Raw genomic sequence first — 20655 nt, forward strand, 5'->3', positions numbered from 1 at the left:
CCTTGCTCGGCTCCTTCAGCTTTTTTCAAACAAGTGGGCTGCTTGGCAACCTGATTTGACTAGCATTTACTCCTATGAAGCAAACAGCTCTTTTTATTTTAAATCCATAGCTCGCAACTAGAAGCCTTAAGCATTTAACTCCCTGAGAAGCATGACATGACAAAAACCTTAATAATTCTCTTCATAATATGCTTTTAGAAATTTCTTTAATTTAGGCAGCAGCATTGTACGATTTCCCTCTGTGCAGCTTCTTCAGCTAGTCCAAAGGGCCATTGCTTTCACTACTACATCCATTTCTATGAAAGTCCTCTTTTAATCAGACTCACCGGGCTAGAAAACCTCAGAACTTTTTTATTAAAAGGGCTGCAAGCTGTCCAGCCAACTTAATTTTTGCAAACAAAGACTTGCTAGCAAAGGTTTGCTTAACTACACTTTTCCGTGAAGTTAATAGCTGAGTTAATGTGCTCTTAAACTGTTTAACAGAGGTGGTCCCTTTCCCCCTTTTCCACTGTTTCCATGTCATGCGTCTCAGCAAAACAGGTCAAGGTTTCCCTGCCACAGCATGTTCTTCCCCCAAGATTCCAGTTTCACTCATGCCAACACAGAAGTGCCCATGCTTAGGAGCTGACACATCTGTTCCTGTATGTCCACATAGAGATGGTCTCTCCCCTGTTAGTGTCCATCTTCCTCTCACTGATTATCACCCAAACAATCCAACCACAGGAGGCAGCTGCAAAGGCTGCCTACGTGACCACTGATTCTAACAAAGGTCACTTTATGCTAGTACAGAGAAGCTCAATTATGTCTTTGAAGACAAATGGGGTGTTTGCAGAGCATTAAAAACCATCCAAAGTGGGAGGAGTCAGGCCCCAAGGAAGATGGCCAGGGACACATTGGCCGTCCATTCACACCTTGATGCCTACATGACCAAGGTGGTTTTGATGCTGCCGGGTTTTCAAGGCTAGCACCATTCTGGAAGAATACCATCAAGCCACTCAAGGAACATGGCAGGCTGTTATCATGGAAGCAGTCTTCCAAGGTCATCATGACTATGAGTTTCTGTTGCAGTCGTCACCAACCAGTTGTTTTCTGGGTGAGTCAGACTACACTTCCCATCACCCACAGCCCACATGGCCAGGGTGCTCACCTGCATTCTTAAATTGTTTCTACAAACATCTCCTTGACATAGGCAGGTTAGGAATAATGTATGTTAAGCCTGGATAAGCCTGGGTCAAAATGACCTGGCCTGCAAGGTACGTCCTGCTATGAAAGCTGCACTTCACTTCACCTCAGCTCACAGCTTGTCTGCCTCTGCTGTGTAGCAGGAGGACTAGACAAAGGTACCTTACGGAGCTATTTTTTGTACTCTATTCTGACTGAATGTGCTGGATCTGAGAACTGTCACAGGCTGGGACTGTAAGATCTTTTGCAGAAAGGTGACACAAATCAATGAATAAAATTGCATGTGAGATTTTGATCCTAATTTTGTATTTCTCCCCAGAATCTCACCCTTTATTTTATGCACTGATTTGTGTCACCCGCCCCCCACTGCCGATCCTTTTAATGTGTAAGTTTAGCATATGAATACACATTTAGAGCATTATTGTGTACAGGCCTAAAAACACATACTACATACTGTATAATACACATTGTATTGTGTATAGTGCTAGCAAAATATTCCTGCTCTTACAAAGTGTAGGCTTTTGCTGACAAAATACTTACATATCAAAAGAATTGGTGGTAGGGGGTAGAAGAGAGGATTCTGAACATCAAAAGGTCATTCTTCCCCTCCAGTGGAAGGGTGGAGGGAATGCATACTCACCCCAAAATATCCCAAGAATCATGCTTTACTTTTCCTCATAGGAATGCATGGCAGTCATTCACTTATATGGCAGCAGATAAAGGGATGACATCAAACAGAAGACTGGGGTGGCAGCTCAACCGGCTTTCTGTCCCTGTTCATACCTGCCACTGGGAACCAAACCTGCTGCATTCAAGCCTTGACTGTTCATGTGACTAGCCCTATTTGAGGTTCTGTTTCTTGGTCACACTGAAGAGTGATAAAATGTTGAAAAATACCCCCCCGCCACACACACACACACACACACACAAGGTTTAGCTTCCTTCAAATGAAATTAGAGGCAAGTCACTTTTTTCCACAGATAGATTGCAACATAGGCAGAAGCACTGTTAACAGTGGTGTATATACTCATTTAACTGCTGCTTCTGGAAATCAGGTTTTGCAGGGCTTTGAAGGTTTTAGAATCTGCAAAACCTCTTTGATGAGAGGTAACAACAGGACACAAAGAAGGACCACAAGCAATAATGTTTCTGATGGAACAGTTTCAACTCTTAAAACTTTCATCTATCTCTGGCTTTTCTTTGCATTATCTTACAATTTCTTTCCAGTCACAAGAAAGGGGGAAAACATTTATAGCAGCTGCAACTAAAATGATTTATTTGATACTTGCATCATTTAAAATTAATTGCTCCGACTTCTTGCTTGTTTTGCTTAACTCATGTGCAAGTCCTGTACTCCATAAATCATACCCTTATACAGTCTTCTGACAGGAACTTCAAGAGTCTGAGAGTTCAAGCTGGCGGGGTGTTTTTTCCTTTTTCTAGTACATTATGCCCATTTAAAAAGACCTGAAGCTTCAGTGTGAAATGCAAGATACCTTTCTTTCTTCTCCCTTAAGCTTGTAAACATCTGTTTGCAATCAGAAGAATATTCTATTTTTACATAAAAGAAATGCTGCTCATCTAATATGACAACTCAAACAAACCCTTGGTTTTTGCTTTTCCATTTTCCAGACAGAATTGGCCTGCTGATTTTATGCATTCAGGAGGTAAACATTCATTTTTTTATCTGAGTGTATCTAGTGATGTAGTGAGACTCGCAATAACTGGGTTCACACAACACAACAGGCAGTGCTATGTGGTAACCACAGTTCACTGTTTTTTAGCATGATCTTCCTGACAGACAATCAAGTGGCTTTTATGTTTTTATATTATCCTGGTTTCCATCCTTCCTGCTCAGTCCTCCTGCTATTGTACATAAATTCAAATTAGAGTACTTTGAATATGAATACCATCACACTGACACAAACCAGCAGGGCATGTTGGTAAAATACATCCAGGATCATATGGTCTCTTCAGGGTGGCTGGTTTTAAAAAGGTCCACCATCTGAAGAGAAGCCCAAGTTGAATAGTAACATTTGACAATAGTGCTGAATCACTTAATGTTAATATTCAGTAACTAATTTAATGATCCTAGCATTAGTTGATAATCATAGCATGTACAAAAGTGCTTTCAAGTGCTCAGGTAGCTCAATACAATGCCCCATGTGCTGTGGATTCAAAACTGAGACTGAAAACACAGTGTCTCACCTAAACCCCACCTAGCAAGCTGGCAGCTCAAGAAATATTTGACACCAAAAATTTTTGATGAACAAGGCACACTCCTAGCCCCTGCATTTTACCACTCTTGCACCTCTTCCATTATACCAGGAATTCTATTTAGCAAACTAAAGTCTAATTATTAACAGTGAACGCTCTCCCCTGCCTTTAAAGAGGTGACAACCCTCAGCTGATGAGAAAGGCAGAAAAATAATCTTTAAAGTTTGAAATGTCAGTTGGGAGACAAATGTACAAACTCTGTAACATGGGCGAGTATAATTACATCCAAATCCCAGCTGTGCGGTGAAAGAACTACAGAGTTTATGACTGAGATGGCATTCAAACTAAGGGCATCTCTAGCTTGCAACTCAGCCTCTGAGATACTAAATCACACATTTTAAAAGATACATTACCATTGGCAAACAGCATATCAATGCAATGTTGACTACCTGCTGCGATTGTGCAGATTGCTTCCTGCTTCCTCAATTACTGCAATTTGACAGGTATTCAGTTGCAAGAAAAAGAAAAAAAACAAGGATCCTGTACCTTTTTAATAGTACTGTGGAGGAAGAATCCCTTTTCTCACCCCTGCGTGATAAACCTGCACCTGCACCTACTAGAATCCCCTCTTTTGTGCAGCAAGCACAGAAGCTTCACTAGGTGAAAAAGGATGTATCAAGCCACTCCTTACACATTAGTTGTCCTTCTAGCACAGTTTCAAGTCCACTGAAAAAAAGAAAAATAATCTGCAATGGAGAGTGCTCCTGGCTTCATTTAAGGATCAGAGGGCAGGCCACCTCCTCTTTACTGGTCTTGCGTTGTTACAAACAGCCTGGTGTCGCCAGAGTGGGGGCTCGCGGGGATGTTGCAGGGCAGGGCACAGGGCTGCTGTGATTCCCACAGTAGCTGCTGCAGGATTCCTTCTCCTGGAGTCCTCTGGTGAAATGCAAAGTAGAAGTAGTTGAGGGTGGTCCGGTCTGGCATGGGCAATAGCAACTCATTTGCTTTACAAAGGACCTGCTCCTGGTGGACATGAAACCACCTGGTCTGATTTGTTGAAATGGAGCGACCCAGCTGCCCTGTGGACACTCTTATGATGAACTCCTGCATGTCCGTGTTGGCTATTTTCTAAAGCCCTGCCTGCAGAGACTCTACTGGAGTGCAAGGGGAAATGTGAGCAGGTTGGGGCAGTCAGTTGGGGAAACCCACTGAAATTGGTGTGGAAGAGAAGAGGCAATCTGGCAAGCGGTCAGGCAGCAGGTGCAGAAGAGGGAACTAGCAAGATGACAGTGGCCTTGGCTTTCAGGTTTTTTCATTTCAGGGATGCTTCTTGTGGCCCACACACACTGTAAGTGGAAGGTTGCAGGTTTAATCCCTGGTATCTCTGGGTAAGCCTGAAACCCTGGAGAGCTGCTGCCAATCTGTGTGGACAGCACTAGGTTGGACGGACCAAGGCTCTGACTCAGTATAAGGTAAGTCAGTGCTCCTTTTCTTTGATTGCTCCTGTATTTTATGTGCTCCCACATGCTCCCATCCATAAGCCTGTCTGCATAGCTACACGTTAAGCGAAAGTGATAAGTCACCTTTGCTAAGCAGAAAAGGCATAGGTCTATAGCTGGATAGGTGACCACAAATGGAAATGAAGCACTGGGTTGGACTTGATGGAAGGTCCCTTCCAACTCTACTTCTATTCTAATTTGTATGTATGAGGTTTTACAAACATTATAACTTGGCTCACTTATATTTACTAATTATAAAACCATTCCACAGTTCTTGTTGTGGTGTGTTTGTGTAAGTGGGAGTGTAAAAACCTGCCCATTTTTTGATGTGAAACTGTGAGAAATATATCAGGTGGGTCACCACTACAACTCTGAGCTTGACACTCAGCAACCCAGCAGATAAATCTCCTACTGGTTAGCTAGGTACCAGGAAAAAAGTTTTACTTCACTGGCTGTGAGTTGACCTACTGCTAATGTTTCCAACTTTTTTTTTCACTTGTTCCTCTCCTGAGTCTTTGACATCTGCTTCACCAAAAAAGGCCTGCTGGTTTCTGCAAATACAGCAACTACTAGGGAAATAGGAGAGCCAGGCTGTTTTCCCTTGGTCACTTGGCAACCCAAGTTGCTTTAAAAATGCTCAAGAGTTGGGCTGATAAAGCTGGTGACCTTAGATTGTCAGGCTGTAGTATCTCCTCTTGCAGCATGGGAAGCCACCCACAAGTCACATTATATGACTCAGTTTCATAGATTGTTGGGGATTATGTAAAGCAGAAAAGGGAAGAACGAGAAATGGCATTGGACCATGGCAGAAAGAGCATTGGGTTCTCTCCCCATGTCAAGAATAATAAGGATGAAAGCCAATCTCCTTTTTAGGAAGCAAGTATTCATTCTTCACATGATCTTTTCTTTGCTTTCTCCTACAACTAGCACTGACCAAAGCAATATATTACCCATGCTCAGATTACTCATGATGTGGATGCCAGATGACTGTATAAACTGAAGGGTTGTTGCTGTTTTTCAATTCCCGGGTTGTTTGATTCCCTCCTCTTTCACCTGCTCCTTTCATATTTCCAAATTCCTTTGTGATGCTGTAGCACTGACATGTGAAACAGCCTGGCCTTTTGAGAATTCTTGCCCACTACTTCTGCAGTCTGGTGAAACAGCCCATGATTCTCAGTTCACATGCTATGACAATCTGTACTTAAGCCCAAAGTACACAGCCCAGCAAAACATCGTAGGTTCTCTTCCTGGGTTGTTCATAGTTAACAAGCCAAGATTAACCTAGTTTCATGTTTGCACATAACTCAGAATTCAACCATTCATACTCAACCCACATAGAAAGCTGCTGTTACATGCAGACCAGATCACCAAGGAGTTCTAATGTAGATTTATGAGACCCTAGAGGTATGCACCCAGATCCCTTACAATGGCATACAGGATACTGGGTCCAATTCCTCAGCTTGTGCTATGCACAGATTTTTTGCTTAGATACCAACCCTACTGGAAATGTTTCATTTGATGTGGTCCAAAGTTTATTAGGAAGGCCCAATAAATTAGCTAATTTTCATGGTATTTGAATACACTGATATGCAAACACTGTTAGCCAATATATTTGGTTAACTATATGGTCATAAAAGCATTCCCTTTGCATGAACTGAGTTAGAAAAGGGAACCCAGAGGGTTGCAAACTTTGCGACCAGCCTTGCTCGGGTGCCTTTTAGCAACCAACTTCATGCCCTGAGCTTTGAAGCCGGCAAAGCTTTCCTGGCCACTTTCCCCCATGCCTGGAAAAGCTTCACCAGGTTAATTCCGGAGGTGCCCAGCAGTGGCTCAGGAGGAGCGGCGGCGATAAAAGGCTCAAAGGCGGGTAGCTCTGGCAGCCAAACTTCCAGGCTCGACCGCCCCCGCGAGCGAGCATCTTTCCCCACCCACAGCGGCGCTGCCAGGGCCACAGGGCAGGACGCAGCCGCTTGCGCCACGGCATGAACCCAGCGGCGCCCGGCTTACCTGGGGCAAGCGGTGCGCCTCCATGTGCCTCCCCCGCCCGCCTTCCCGGCACCAGGGAGAAGAGGGCGCAGCGGCTATTTTTAGGCGCGCCGCTGCTGCCACGCTCGGCCGGTCCCTTCGCGGGCAGCCGAATGTTTTGGCCAGATATGGCTCGGGCGGCCGCCGCTGCCGCGCATCCACAGGGGAGGAGTGGGGTCCCGCGCGGGCGACGGAAAGCGACCCCCGCCCCGTTCCCTACCTGCTGCCGCGCCGGGCTGTGGCCCCGCTGGCGCAGCCGGAGGAGGTCGCGCTCCGCTCGGCCGCCGCTCGAGACGCGCGCGCGGGAGAGGCCGCGAGGAGAGTGCGGGGCTCCGGCCGCCTCCCACCGCTGCTGTCACTCACGCGGCCCGACAGGACGGCGGGCGGAAAGGCCGCCCAGCCCCGCGGGATCCAGCCGCGCCGCCGCCGGCGCGCTCCTGCCCTTCCCTACGAGGGGAAGGGCGGCCCTTCGCCGCCTCCGCACAACTCGAGCGGGGGCGGCCAGGAGAAGCCGGGCGGCCCGGAGCCGGCAGCCGACGCGGTGGTCGAAGGAGCGTGGAGGTCCCTCTCCGTGGCATCGCACTGCCGCTATCCGAACTGCTTAAGCCCGAGCCTCTGTTCGCTGTAACAGGCCTAACCCTTCACATAAAGGTGCAGAGTATTAACCGTGCCTAATTTAAACTGCATTAGTTGCAGGAAGGCAGGTTCTGGCTGTTAGAGCAATACAGCAATGGAGCCACTGGTGGAGAGAAGTTGTGGGCTCTCCTACACCAGAAATATTCAAGAAGCAGTTGGACAGCCACCTGAGAGGGATGGTTTAAAATGGCCTGAGCAGGGGCTGGACCCAATAGCCTTCTCTTCTCCTTCCAGCTCGACCCTTTTATGATTCTACATACTGGAGCAGCTGATCTCCAATGGCCAACTAACTCACTTATTCTGGTGTACTTCTCAAGGATCCAACAAAAGAAAAGAGGGTGATGCTTAATCTCTTTCCCTATGCTGCTGGTTCAAACCACATTCACTGCTGACCAAACTTGTGCCAAGTTCAGGTTAGACCAACCTAGACCAGCCTAGGCTAGACCAACCTAGCTCAGGGTAGACCAAGCAATCATGAATTCTTGTTGCTTAAGTTTCTCCACAGATTTCCTTTTCCCTCTGTTCATTAAAGGCACATTGAACAATGTCATGTGCTTCCGACCTGTGAGTAGCAAAGGGACCAGGGCAACGCTACTAGGTTTGGTTCCCTTTGCTTGACATCAGAGACCAAGTGTGCTTTCACATGAAGCTTTTGGTGTGCAGTCATCCTGCCTCATTCGTGAGATGTCATCATCTTTGTCTTGCTGCATCCTGGTGCTTTCCCACTGCTCCTGTCTTTTAATGTTCCACCAAAATGAAATAATGATAATCAGAGAGGAAAAAAAGGCATAGCTGCACAATATCTTTAGGTTAGTACTGCTTAGAGCCCTCCATCAGCAAGCAACCTTATCATGAATGTTGCTGAGCCAAGATCAGGCACCATGAGCTTGACACAAACACCTCTCCAGCTACCTTTGGTCCAGCTTTGCTCACAGAACTTGGCCTCCACTTCAAGGAAGAGCTGCCTCTGCGACTGGCCAAATGATATGCCTGCCAAGGGTGCATGCAGCCCCCAGCCTTCAAGGACCTTTCCTGTTCCTTTGCTTAATCCTGGCCACTGTTTCTAGTAAGCTGAAGAGCCAAACTCAAAACGAGGACAAAATGGAATAGTGACTTCAGTTAACTCAACTGAACCATTTCCTTTTTTTTCAATTCTGTCTAGGCACAGGCTGCCAAGTTTGTCAGCTCCTAGGATATTTTTTTAAGGATATTACCTAATTGCATTTGACAGAATACTAGTTTGGACTCGAAAACTTTGTATCAACAATAGATTACCCTTTTCTGCAAGAGGCTTGTGTAGCACACTCAAAATTCCTCAATCAGAGTTGTTGAAGGCTGCTTCAGACAACGTTGTGACCCTCCAGTTTTACTTCTGTTATTTTAGGAATTCCTTTGCAGGGGGGAAAATCCTGTTTTGTTTTGTTTTCATTCCGAAACAAAATGCACGTCCTTGTTAGCATAATTACATTATTCTGCTATACCTCAGAACCATGTTGAGATTTTGTAGTGAAAAATATGAAAAGACAGGGAAGGAATAGTTCTTTGTGTAATGATCTCATCTCATTTCTGTGACGAAACCCAAAGTAAAAGGGAAGGGAGAGAACACTTGGGTGCTTGAGTAGCCCAGTCACTGGACTCAGCAACTTTCACCTCAGCCCTGAGTTCCCTTGATCCTTGGCACATCTCTTTCCCCAATACCTCTTTGGACTTCCTTCCATTCGCTATTTAATTTTGCATCAGTTTGCACCACTTCTACTTTACTAATAAAAGTTTTATTCTTACTATTTGTATGTTCTTCACAAGCTGAGGGGAAAAAAACCTTTCCCCTTGTTTTTTGCCCCCAAAGTTGTTTTTTGCTTGCCTGCTTTTCTGAAAAATTGAAAAAAAAAATGATGACAGAATGTTTCTGTCAAGGTGTTAAATATTCACTCTAAAAATGTTTTTTTAAGTATGTGATACGTTTACATAAGACCACATACAGCATCAGATTGTACAAGGCTTGCACACAAAAGACAAGCAAGTCTTAGTACATTGAAACTACAATGCCAAGTACAAGGACAAGATTCATCACTGCCTGTAGGGGCACTGCCATTGTACCCCGAGAAGAAAGCCGTGTTCAGGTCTTTCTTTGCCTCTGAACTTCTGGATGATACCAGTTATGGATTTGTTTCTGTCCACTTGATTAGGCCTCAAAGAACTGTCAGACAGTAGGAAGCAAACAAAGGAGCTGGACAGATTTGAAAGGTAAGAGTTTAAATTCCCATGAATTGAGAAAATTGAACCATATTTTAATTGCCTTATTTCATCTTCAATACCCTTACATAAATCTTAATTCCTACTGATCCAATGCTTTGTTACAACCTTCCCCACTCCATAGCTTAATGTTTATGGACAAACTGAATACAACATTATTCTTTCACTACCTCTGGCATATGGGCGTTTTCACACAGCAAGGTCTTTTGAGGAAAAAAATTGATTTGCTGTGCTGTCAAATGAAGCAAGTAGAATGACAAAACATATCCTTGCATCATGTAAGAAATACCCTGCAGACATTATCCGTGCAGAGAAAAATCAATGGAACACTGTCTTGTGGTTCTTAAAGATGGATGGATGAAGGTGAAGGGAGAAGAAATCATGAAATTTGTGAGAACTTTTCAAGCACCTTTACTCAGAAGCAATGAAATGCATGAAGGCAGACATATTGCTGTGTGTATTAGTTATAAAAGTCCTACAGAAAAGTGAGAGGATGGTAGCCAGAAAAGCCACCCAGAACTGCTGGATCCAGCTGCAGCAATGTACGCCCACCCTTCCCTTGTGAGATAATGGGGAGCTCTTCGCTCAGCTTGGATGGGGGCAGCCAGAAGTGAGATGGCTCAGAGAACCCATCCAATCCTGTGTTTGCTTCAACAGGCCTAACTCTCCTCATATAAATGTACAGATGCCTTATTTACAGATGCATCAATTCCTGTGCCCATTTCCCAAGGCTGGCCCAAGACTTTTTCCTACCTGAGGCAAAGAGCAAGATGGCACTCACTCCACATCCTGTGTAGAGAAAGTAGTTGCAGTTCAAATTCCTGTACTATAGTTTAACTATGGATTGTTAACCATGAACAATTCAGACTTCACTACTCACCAGCTATGGATTCTTTTCCATAGTACCAGATTTGCACAGAACAAGCATCTATGATAAAAGAATTTGCATTCAACCCATACATTGGATTGTTTTTGTGTACCAGATCCATGTATGATGCGCTGTGCCATTTCCTGGGGCATGTGAGGTTGAGATGGCTCCCCTTATTCGTGGGCCTTTTTGTTGTTTGACATGTGAGATTACCTTGACTGTCTGTCTGAAGAGGAACAAAAATATGTAGAACCCCTTGAATCAATACTTCAGCCCTGAACTAATTTGTTATTGTTAATTATGTTGCCCCCTGGTTTAAGGGTTAACCATGAAGAAACCAAACTTCACACCCAAGAACTTTTGAGTTACCTTCAATTTGGTTAACAACCCACAGCTAAACCACAATGTGGATTTGCACATAATGAAATCCATGATACAACAACCCACAATTCATTGACAACCCATACTCTGGATTGTTGTTACATGCAAACCAGGTTTTAGTGTAGTTCCCACAGGAGTTCTGCCTTGAAATACTGCTAGAGCGGCTGTTGTGTTCTGCTTTTATGCTGCCACTGCTTTTGTGCTTTCAACATTTTCTACTATGCTGTAAAATTCTCTAAAATCTTGACCGGAAATGCTATTCAGTTGCTTCTCTGGATTAAAAAAATCACTAAAATAATGCTCAGGCTAAAACAATCTATGAAAGGCAAGTTTGTCAAGAAGCTGAATTCTGTTGCACCACCATGTTGTATGCACTTTCTCCATTCCTGTGGAATTGTAGCATGCACAGTGGTATTTGTAAGTTGCTGCCAAGCCAGACACTGAACTCTAAATGGAGAATTACAGCATGCTTCTTTCAGGCACCCAATGCAATGCATGTACACTACAAGCCAAGTATTATAAGTAGCAGATACTAAATTTTGCATTAATATGGTCTACTATTCCTGCCTGCTCTTGGAAGGTAAGCAGGGTTGGGCCTGGTTGAATTCTGGATGGGTGACTTAGTATGTTGTGAACCACCCAAAGAGCTTCAGCTATGGACAATATAGAAATGTAGTAATAATATCAAACCCACATCTCTAAATTCAAACTCTGTCCAATCTTTGAACTGCCTCTGTCTCTGCAGAAACACAAATAAGTTAAGATAGATTGGAAATTTGAATAGCTGTGCATACAGCATGAACTAGATTTCTGCCTGTAGCAGAACACTATGAAGGGTCCAGACTTCTGTGAAACTCGTCAGCTGTGTAAATCCCATACTGACAAAGTGCTGGCAAACAGTTGCAGGCCTTTGGGGATGTTTACCAGGCATACTTTATGCACCACTTTCTTAGATAGGTATCTTTTTAGTGTGCAAACAATCTAACACCAAGTAAAAATGCATGCATTGCTGATAGGTTTGGAAGCAGGATGGCTGTGGAGCGGCCACATGACAGCAAACCTGGATCTACTGTCACAATGCAAGACATGTCCAGTATACAATCCTCAAAGCACATGTATAAACAGAGTTTAGAATTCTGCTAGTAATCAGATCTTACCTAATTTGTGACCTCTGAGTTGACCCTATAAAGTATTGCCCCTGATATGGATTTGGGGGGAGATTATGGTCAGCACCACTTTTTATTATACTTCATATCTGCCATAACTGGGTGAGCAGATTATGAAGTATAGATGCCACCATGACCCAGAGATGACAGGATCCAATTACATTAGCGGGCCTTGTAAGGACACACTGGGAAAAGATACTAGTTGTACGTGACTTGGAGTCCAAGACATACTCAAACAAGTGTGATTCCAAGTGTACAGGTAACTGATGCACCAGTTTAATTCATAGGACTGTGGGCAGAGTAGAAGAGAGATGGAAGAAAAGGCACTAGCCTCAGTTACCAGAATGAAGTTGTCTTGGCAGCTATTCAATGTGACGCAGAAAGAAAGTGTTCCAACAGAGTAAGTTAAATGATTTATTTATATAGATAACCTTCTAGCATTAAACAGTGCAAAAATCAGAAATAAACCAAAAATTTTAGTCACAGCTATGTTAACATTCATATTCTTATTGCTGGAGGGTTTTATTTAACGATTAGTTTGCTTTTGCAATCTCCATACAATACTGAGTCATAATATCATGAATCCAAATATCAGTGTCTGGAAGAGATGTGTCAACTAAGTAAACAACTACTTTTCGGTCCCATGGGTTAGCTCCATCAATAACTGCTTGAACTTGTGCCACCAAAGCTTTCTTCTCAACGTGATTTCGAAAGACTATGGATGCCTCCTCTGACCACTGCTGCCACTCTACTCCTGGCGGGGAAAGCACAGAGCCAAGTTAAAAACAACCATAAAACTGGCAAGAAGCTGTGCAGAGCTTGATCCCTGCTCACAACAGCAAGCAATCTGGCAGCTCGTAATCCTGAGCGAACAAGGCTGCTCAGTCAGCTGCATCCACCTGAAGATCTGGCTCTTCTGTATTTAACTGCACCTCATTATTTTCTACCTTTAAGCCATGATGGTAGGAATTTAAAAGAAAGCCAAGTCCTGGTGCTTAAAAGGTTCAGATACTGTGGCTAGAGTCATATAGGAATGAACACGACGGAACGGAAACCCCAGTTTAGAAAGTCTAACTTGTAAGTGACTCCTTATATTGGGTTTACTCTTAAAACAACACCTAGGGATGAGGGTATCCAAATATATGCAGATTTATGCAAAAAGGAAAGTTTCTTTTGAAGGAGCTATGGCAAAGAAATCCTGAGCATATAAAGGATGCTTCTTCTTCGTGACATGTGTGATCTTATGCCCAAGGCCTCATCTTCAGCCTGCAAGTGACAAAGCACCTACAAACGCAGCACCATGAGCAAGAGGAGGCCTGGGGCAAAACTGCAGGCAGAACAAAACCATTTGCAACCACATGACCCCACCACACTACAAATGCGGCCACCACTTGATGCCTTGGTGCATGGACACATGCTGTGACAGTGAAGGTGTGACATTCAGTGGTAAAGACTGTTGAGTGAGAGATTCTTCTGGCTTTGCATCTCCAGTTCTGGCAATGAAACAAGAGCAGAGCATTCTTGTGAGCTGCCAACTTGGTGCCTCTCTGGCTACTGCCTCTATTGAGTTTACTTTTTGTTTCCTTCCTGAACCCTGATACCTCCATTTCTGTTCCAAGATACAACACCTAGCTATTAGAGGCTGAGCAGTGCAGCCTAACTGGTGGAATAGGGCAAAATCCGGAAGGAAACTACACAGCAAGGGGTGCCTGCTTCTAAACTGGAGGTGAAGGCATCATGATCAGTGTCAAGCTGGGAAAAGGGGCTCTCATTCCTGCCTTGTGCTAGCAGAAACACCACAATGCAGTTTTTAAAACTTGGGAGACGGGCGTTATTGGCTATATGGAATAGCTGGCAGCAATATATCCCAACTACCCTGTTTCCCCGAAAATAAGACCTAACTTGAAAATAAGCCCTAGTATGATTTTTCAGGATGCTCATAATATAAGCCCTTCCCCAAAAATAAGCCCCAGTTAAGATCATCAGCCAGACGGATGCATTTAGTACAACCATTGCAACACAATTCGGGGTTTGGAGAGTTATTTTGATGACATGTTCCAGAAGATGATGACATGACTGTACTTGAATAAATGTAGATTTTTGTGCATGAATAAATGAATAAATGTAGATTGTTGTACATGAAAAAATAAGACATCACCTGAAAATAAGCTCTAGTGTGTCTTTTGGAGCAAAAATTAATATAAGACCTAGTCTTATTTTCAGGGAAATACGGTATATAGCGATCAATTCACACACTCTATAGCAGGGTCTTAAAGCACGATGATAAAGATTTAAAAGTCACCTCACCAATGTAGAGTCCTACATGGATGGCTTCATCCATGTTCTGATAATACCCAGGTCAGTCTATTACAATTCACTGCATGTGGTGCTGTCTTTGAGGAACCAGCAGAAATTGCATTTGGTAAAAATACAGCTTCTAGAGTATTGCTTGGGACCAGTCAAATGGAACATGTCTTGACAATTTTAAAATAGCTACAGTACCTCCCAGTCAGTTTCTAAGTATGATTCAAACTACTGGCTTTCACTACTGAACCTCTCCTTTATGGCTTGGGACTCTGCTGTTCAAAAGAATATCTTACTCCAGTGACAGTGCCCTCTTTCTAAACTTTCTCTGGCTACTTCCACTGGCAGATATTTAGAACAGGAGTGAACCGAGAAAAGGGCATTTTCAGCAGGGTGCCAGGAAGACTCAGCTAGCACCAAACACTGTGGCTTTAAGCCATTGAGTAAAGCTGCTTTTCAATTTATTTCAGCCTTTTAAGATTTTAACTGCTAAATTTTTTAATTGCTTTAGTAGCCAATACTATCTTCTGCTTAAATGTCTATACTTCTGTATATGTAATTATTTCAAACACTATAATCTACCATGGAAATCTAACCATTTTAAGATAAAAAATAATAAGATAGATTAACTGGGTGCTTCACCAGAAATGCTAAAAATGTAATTCTAATTATTTTGAAGCTTTGGTATGGATTCTTTTTGCAGGAACTCCTGACTGGCCAATGTTCCTTGGAGCACAAATCACCCAAATTCCCTGCTTAACACCTGATACAAACACTTCTATGGCAGGTTCTTTGCAAACCAGCTTGATTTATTGTTAGACTCCAGACATTCTCACACATATGCCATACTGGCAGATTTACATCTAGTTTAAATGTAAAGTATATTTATGTCTATACGTCTAATGGTTTCCTACTTGAGAACAAAATCTGTTATGAAAATAATATGGTTTGACTGAACCAGATGTATGACCCTTAAGAAGAGGTAGTAACCAGACCGGTGGTGGTGAACCTATAGCACACGTGCCACAGTGGGCACGCAGTGCCCTCCTCTGTCTGCACATGAGCCAAGTCGCCCCAGCATCGCCCCAGCAGCCGAGCATTGGATAACAGCGCACATGCTCAGAAAGGAGTAGTGGTGCCATGTGACGACATCACAAGCTGCAACTCGTCCGAGCTTTCCCATGGCTGGTCAGTGCACTGCCAAGGATATATACGTTTTTCTTGGACCTGCTGTTTTCACGTTTTATTGCAGTGTTGGCACTTTTCAATAAATAAATGGGTTTTGGGTTGCAGTCTGGGCACTTGGTCTCTAAAAGGTTCACCATTACTGGGTTAGGGTTAGAAAAACAAGGTGTCCTGCTAAGATTTTGATGGTTGGAATGTGCTTAGAATCGGCAGAAATGATGAGCTGTGCAGAAAAAGCTACTCAAGGCTTTTTCCAAATCGCCCTCTTTTTAATGAACTTTAGCCCCATATTAGGGTTAGGGGTGTGCACCAGGGTAGGGTTAGGGTTAGAAAAATGAGGTGTCCTGGCATGATCATGATGGTTGTAATGTGTTTAGAATGGGGAGAAATGATGAGCTGTGCAGAAAACTCTACCCAAGGAAGGCTTTTTCAAAATCACCCTCTTTTCAATGGAGCTTTAGCCCTATAGTAGGGTTAGGGGTGTGCACTAGGGCTAGGGTTAGGCCAGTGGTGGTGAACCATTGGCATGCATGCCACAGCGGGCATGCAGAACCCTCTCTGTCGGCACGTGAGCCCAGTCGCCCCAGCATCACCCCAGCAGTCGCGCGTCAGATAACAGCGCACATAGGGGCCATGCACATGCTCGGAAAGGAGTTGCGGCACCAGGCAATGACATCACGTGCCATGACTCATTAGCCGCAACTCATCCGAGCTTTTGCATGGCCGGTCAGTGCGCTGCCAAAGATATATATATGTATGTATGCATGCATATGTATTTTTTCTTGGACTGGCTGTGAGTTGTTTCTTCTAAACTAAAAACTCAGTTTTCAGTTTTTATTGTAGTGTTTGCACTTTGCGACAAATAAGTGGGTTTTGGGTTGCCATTTGCACACTCAGTCTCTAAAAGGTTCGCCATCACTGATCTAGACTAAGCTTTGGGTTCAATTTTTGAATGGAAACCGCCTTCATTGCTCTGAGGGATGGGCTTGCTGAGAGAAGCATAGGAGAAGTACGACCGTGTGGATTCTTCTGGACCTCTCAGTGGTCTCAGTATTAAAAAATACCACTGACCATGGTACACATCTGGACAGGTTGTCTGAGTCCGGAACAGGGGGCACTGCATTGATTTTATCATGTTGTATTTATGATTTTAATTGCTGTGAATTGGCCAGGCGGCTTTAGCTATTGGAAGTACAGAAGTGCAATAAATAAATTAAAATAAATAACATGTCAAGGTTTACTGAGCTTAATGTTCTTTACTGTACTCCACTTTGGCTTTTTGTTCTGTCAACTCCACGTGTGTTGTTTTAGTGCTTAAGAATGTGCCACCTACCTGCAAGTTGGGCTGTTATGGCCTGAAATGGCAGCTTTCTGAACACATCCAACAAAGGCCTGACATTCTGGATGCCGACAAGCTCGTGTTTACCATAGTCCAGCTCATACACCGACACCAATCCATTTGCTAACACTCCTTTTATTAACACCCTGTGCCACCTAAAAAGCAAATAACAGAATCCGGATGACAGGAACATGATGAATTTGAGAGGAAGTATCTAGTATTAAGGACCAGATCTTACTGTTGTTGCTAGTTAGATGCCTTTTAAGTGGAGTAATCAGTAAGTTAGCATTTCTATGGTAGATGACACACATAGAGGACAAATGGGAATGGACTCTCTCTGAGAGGGGTTCTCAATTATTCATTATACAGTAACACCTCTGTGAGACAGTAAGGCCCTGTTTGGCCCATTCTGACCTCCAGCAGCTGCTTGTGCCCTTCAGAACACACTCTTCTAGCTTCTGTTGTTCAAGGACACCTTTGCTGTCTTGACTACACCCTTCTTCACTGGAGCTTTGTGGCTTTGAGAAGTCAAAACTCATCTTTACATTTCACACTTGAAAAGGAAAATTGGGGGCTTCCTCAGGGAAGAGGGGTGTTTTCCCTTGCCAGAGATGTTAGGAGAGGGCTTTTTGGGGTACTCTAAATTACTGGTTAAAGGAACATAAATTTATTTGTCCATAGTTATCTTTAAAAAAAACTGCCTGAAATACTTAAGATCCCAAGAAACTACACAGAGAGGGAACAAAGGAGCAGCAAAGGGACACTGAAGCAAGACATGCTAGGTTAAGAAAGTAAACTCAAAAGGAGGAAATGTAAAGGGAGCAGGAGAAAGGGAGGGACAAATCTTTAACTTTGAAGACTAAGTAACACCTCTGTGTTCAGGAGCAATATCCCCTAATATACTGGACAGTAGGGATGAACAGCAGAGAAGTATGCTGCTTTTATGCCCTATGTGTGAACTTTCCAGAAGGATCTGACTAGACACTGCTGGTACAGAGAGACCTTTTGTCTGATCCAGCAGAATCGCTCTTAGATCCTGAAACGCTGGGTCTATATCCAATCCAACGTTAATGTAACCATATTCCTCAATACAACACAGTATTTATGGAAGCCACTTACTTGTTTTTCACTTTTGCAGCATACAGCTTGTTCTTTTCAACAGCAATAGGTCGCTCATCTGCTGTGCTATAGTACAAAAGCATCTCTTCCACCAGAACTTCTAAATTGTGCATCTCTTGCCAGGACTGGAGGACAAAGTAGCCAGGGTGGCAGGCCAGTGAGACAAAGACATCCATTTGCTCATACAGTTGGGCCAGTGGCAGAGGTGGAGGCACGGTCGAGGCTGCTGCAACATTGTTTGGCTCGGCAGAACTGCTGAAACCCCTCCTGACACCCAAGCTTGCCAGCTCAGTTGAGTCTGTTTCTCCCTTGCCAGGGATATTGCTGGGCGACACACTCAGAAAGACATCCTTCTGGTGCTTCCACAAGTCTGCATTAGTGATCTGCCTATTTATACTCCGGTCTGGGTCTGGGAAGTTCTTTGGCGTAAATAAATAGATGTGTGCAATCCTTTCATCCAGTTTAACAACCTGAAAAGGTGTGGAGAAGGGGATACAGAGAAGATTTGCGTCAATATTAAGAAGTTACCTAGAGCAGGCCACCAAGTGAAAAGAAAGCCCTAGGCCAGCGGTCCTCGAACTTTTTCAATAGGGGGCAAGTTGAAAGGCTGGGGTGACTGTTGTGGGCCGATGAGGTGGGGGTGCCTGGGGGCGTGGGTTGGTGAGGTGCCGTCGGGCACACGCGAGGCAGCATCGGGCACACACGCTTGCTTGCTTGCTTGGAGATCTCCCAGTAAGTCCATCTCCGAGCGAGCAAGCCACCACCTCCCCACCAGTGCTGCGAGGCAGCGGTGAGCGTGCGCATATTGGGAGGCAGGCAGCAGCAGCAGCTTCCTCACTCAGAGACCATCTCCGAGTGAGCAAGCCACCGACTCCCCACCCGTGCAGCAAGTGCGCACATGGGCGGCGGCGCAGGCTGGATAGATGGCCATGGCGGGCCAGATATGTCCCGCGGGCCGTAGTTTGAGGACCCATGTCCTAGGCAGTCATATGAAATTGAAACATTCATTCAATCAAATGCAGGACTGCATAGTTGAACAGAATGGCCAAATATAGTAGGGTAATTCTAATGACAATGCTCACAAGGCCAGTACCTTGCACAAGAAGGCAAGTAAGAAGAGATTCCATGGACAATCTCTGCCTAGATTTTACTCCCACCACATTACTTTGCTAGTAGCACAAGAAAAAACACGCAACAGTTTTTTAAAAGCCACAAATCATGGATGTTCTTTCCTGTGCAAAAGTCCCTTTTCTACACGAAAGATGTGTGGGCTATGTTATTACTATAGCCCCATACTCAGCAAAGCTGAGAATTCTCTAAACTTAAGTCAGTATGATCTTCATATTGCAGTTGGATGAGGGAAGAGAACAGAGGCTTCGTAAATTCGTGGCAGAGCTGAGATTTGATTCACAGATTTCTTGGTGCAGAGTTCAATTCTTAGGTCTATACTAGCCTCCTAGTCAGATTTATACTAATTTCACTGTAAACAACCTAGTCAGGACAAGATAGATGTTCTGCTTTGCACGTTAGCACAACTCCCCCACCCCCGCAAAAAAAAAAAAAAAAAAAACCCTGCAGGAAAGAAAAAGTATCTGGTCATTTTTGGCACCTTTCCAGTTAGGGTACTTCATTGAGATTACAGGCTGGGTTCAACAAGGTGCTTATGCCCCTGCAAATTCTTTTCTACTCCTCCAATTTACTGCCACAAGTGGCAGATTCTACCAATTCCATTGGACAAATTGGTCCCAATAAGGGAAATTCAGTGCTGCTTAATGTAAGTCTTGAAATGAACAGAAGAAACACGGAGTTCTGGAAGGAGGCAAGTTGGTGGGGCACCTTTATGTGAACTCTGCCAACCTGCTTCTTTTCAGAATTTAGCATTTCTGTTCCTCCTGGGTTGCCACAGAGGTTCTAAAGTTTGTTGTGCAAGAAGTGGGGGCTGCGTATGCAATACGATCAGCAAGAGGAAAGCGAATTGACAAGGATTCAAGCATCCCATTAGAAATCACTTTCAGTTTCCCAATAGATGATATGTTATTCTGTCAAATAATGAATCTTAGTTTTAGTCTCCCAAACATCATTATACCAACATTTGACAATTGCATTACATGGATGTAAAGGATAGTATTTAGGCCTAAATGCTTTCTTTGGCCAGATTAAATGTAGAATGAGTAGCAAGCAGGAGACACTGAAGGGAAGCAAATTCATATAAAGACTCAATGGTGGGAAAATTCAACAAGTGCAAGATTTCCTAAGCCACATCAAAATAAAAACAGAAATGCCAAATACCAGAGGCAGTCCTCAAGTTACAGAAGTCCAAGTTATGAACAACCCATACTTAAGAACTGCCATAAAGCCTATTAACTTTTTAAAAATCACCATTACCATGGAGAGAGGAAGTGAAAGAGGAGAGAGGGAGGGCCTCCAAAGCATCACCAGAGAGAGAGAGAGAGAGAGAGAGAGAGAGAGAGAGAGAGAGAG

At 43.9% G+C, this 20655-nt stretch overlaps 2 protein-coding genes across 9 annotated transcripts in view; both read right to left on the reverse strand.

Annotated features, from left to right (window-relative positions):
• Positions 1 to 7297, reverse strand: part of TMOD1 (tropomodulin 1) — a 41512-nt gene extending 34215 nt beyond the window's left edge. The window contains exons 1-2 of one of the 6 annotated variants that reach the window (XM_044439520.1): positions 7144 to 7293; positions 4091 to 4335 (exon numbers count right to left, since the gene is read on the reverse strand). The gene's annotated coding sequence lies outside the window, so the exon portion shown is untranslated. The other 5 variants (XM_044439523.1, XM_044439518.1, XM_044439521.1 and 2 more) reach the window with 5 other exon arrangements.
• A 5330-nt stretch (positions 7298 to 12627) lies between these two features.
• The window catches only part of TDRD7 (tudor domain containing 7), a 50432-nt gene continuing 42404 nt past the window's right edge, over positions 12628 to 20655 (reverse strand). For all 3 annotated transcript variants that reach the window (XM_044439577.1, XM_044439576.1, XM_044439575.1), the window contains exons 15-17: positions 18175 to 18644; positions 17050 to 17210; positions 12628 to 12981 (exon numbers count right to left, since the gene is read on the reverse strand). In XM_044439577.1, coding sequence (XP_044295512.1) covers positions 12761 to 12981; positions 17050 to 17210; positions 18175 to 18644 — 852 coding nt within the window. In that variant the 3' untranslated portion in view covers positions 12628 to 12760. The remainder of the gene's footprint in view (positions 12982 to 17049; positions 17211 to 18174; positions 18645 to 20655) is intronic.

This window comes from Varanus komodoensis, unplaced genomic scaffold (assembly GCF_004798865.1).
Source record: "Varanus komodoensis strain SLA01 unplaced genomic scaffold, ASM479886v1 scaffold35, whole genome shotgun sequence".
Lineage (NCBI taxonomy): Eukaryota > Metazoa > Chordata > Lepidosauria > Squamata > Varanidae > Varanus > Varanus komodoensis.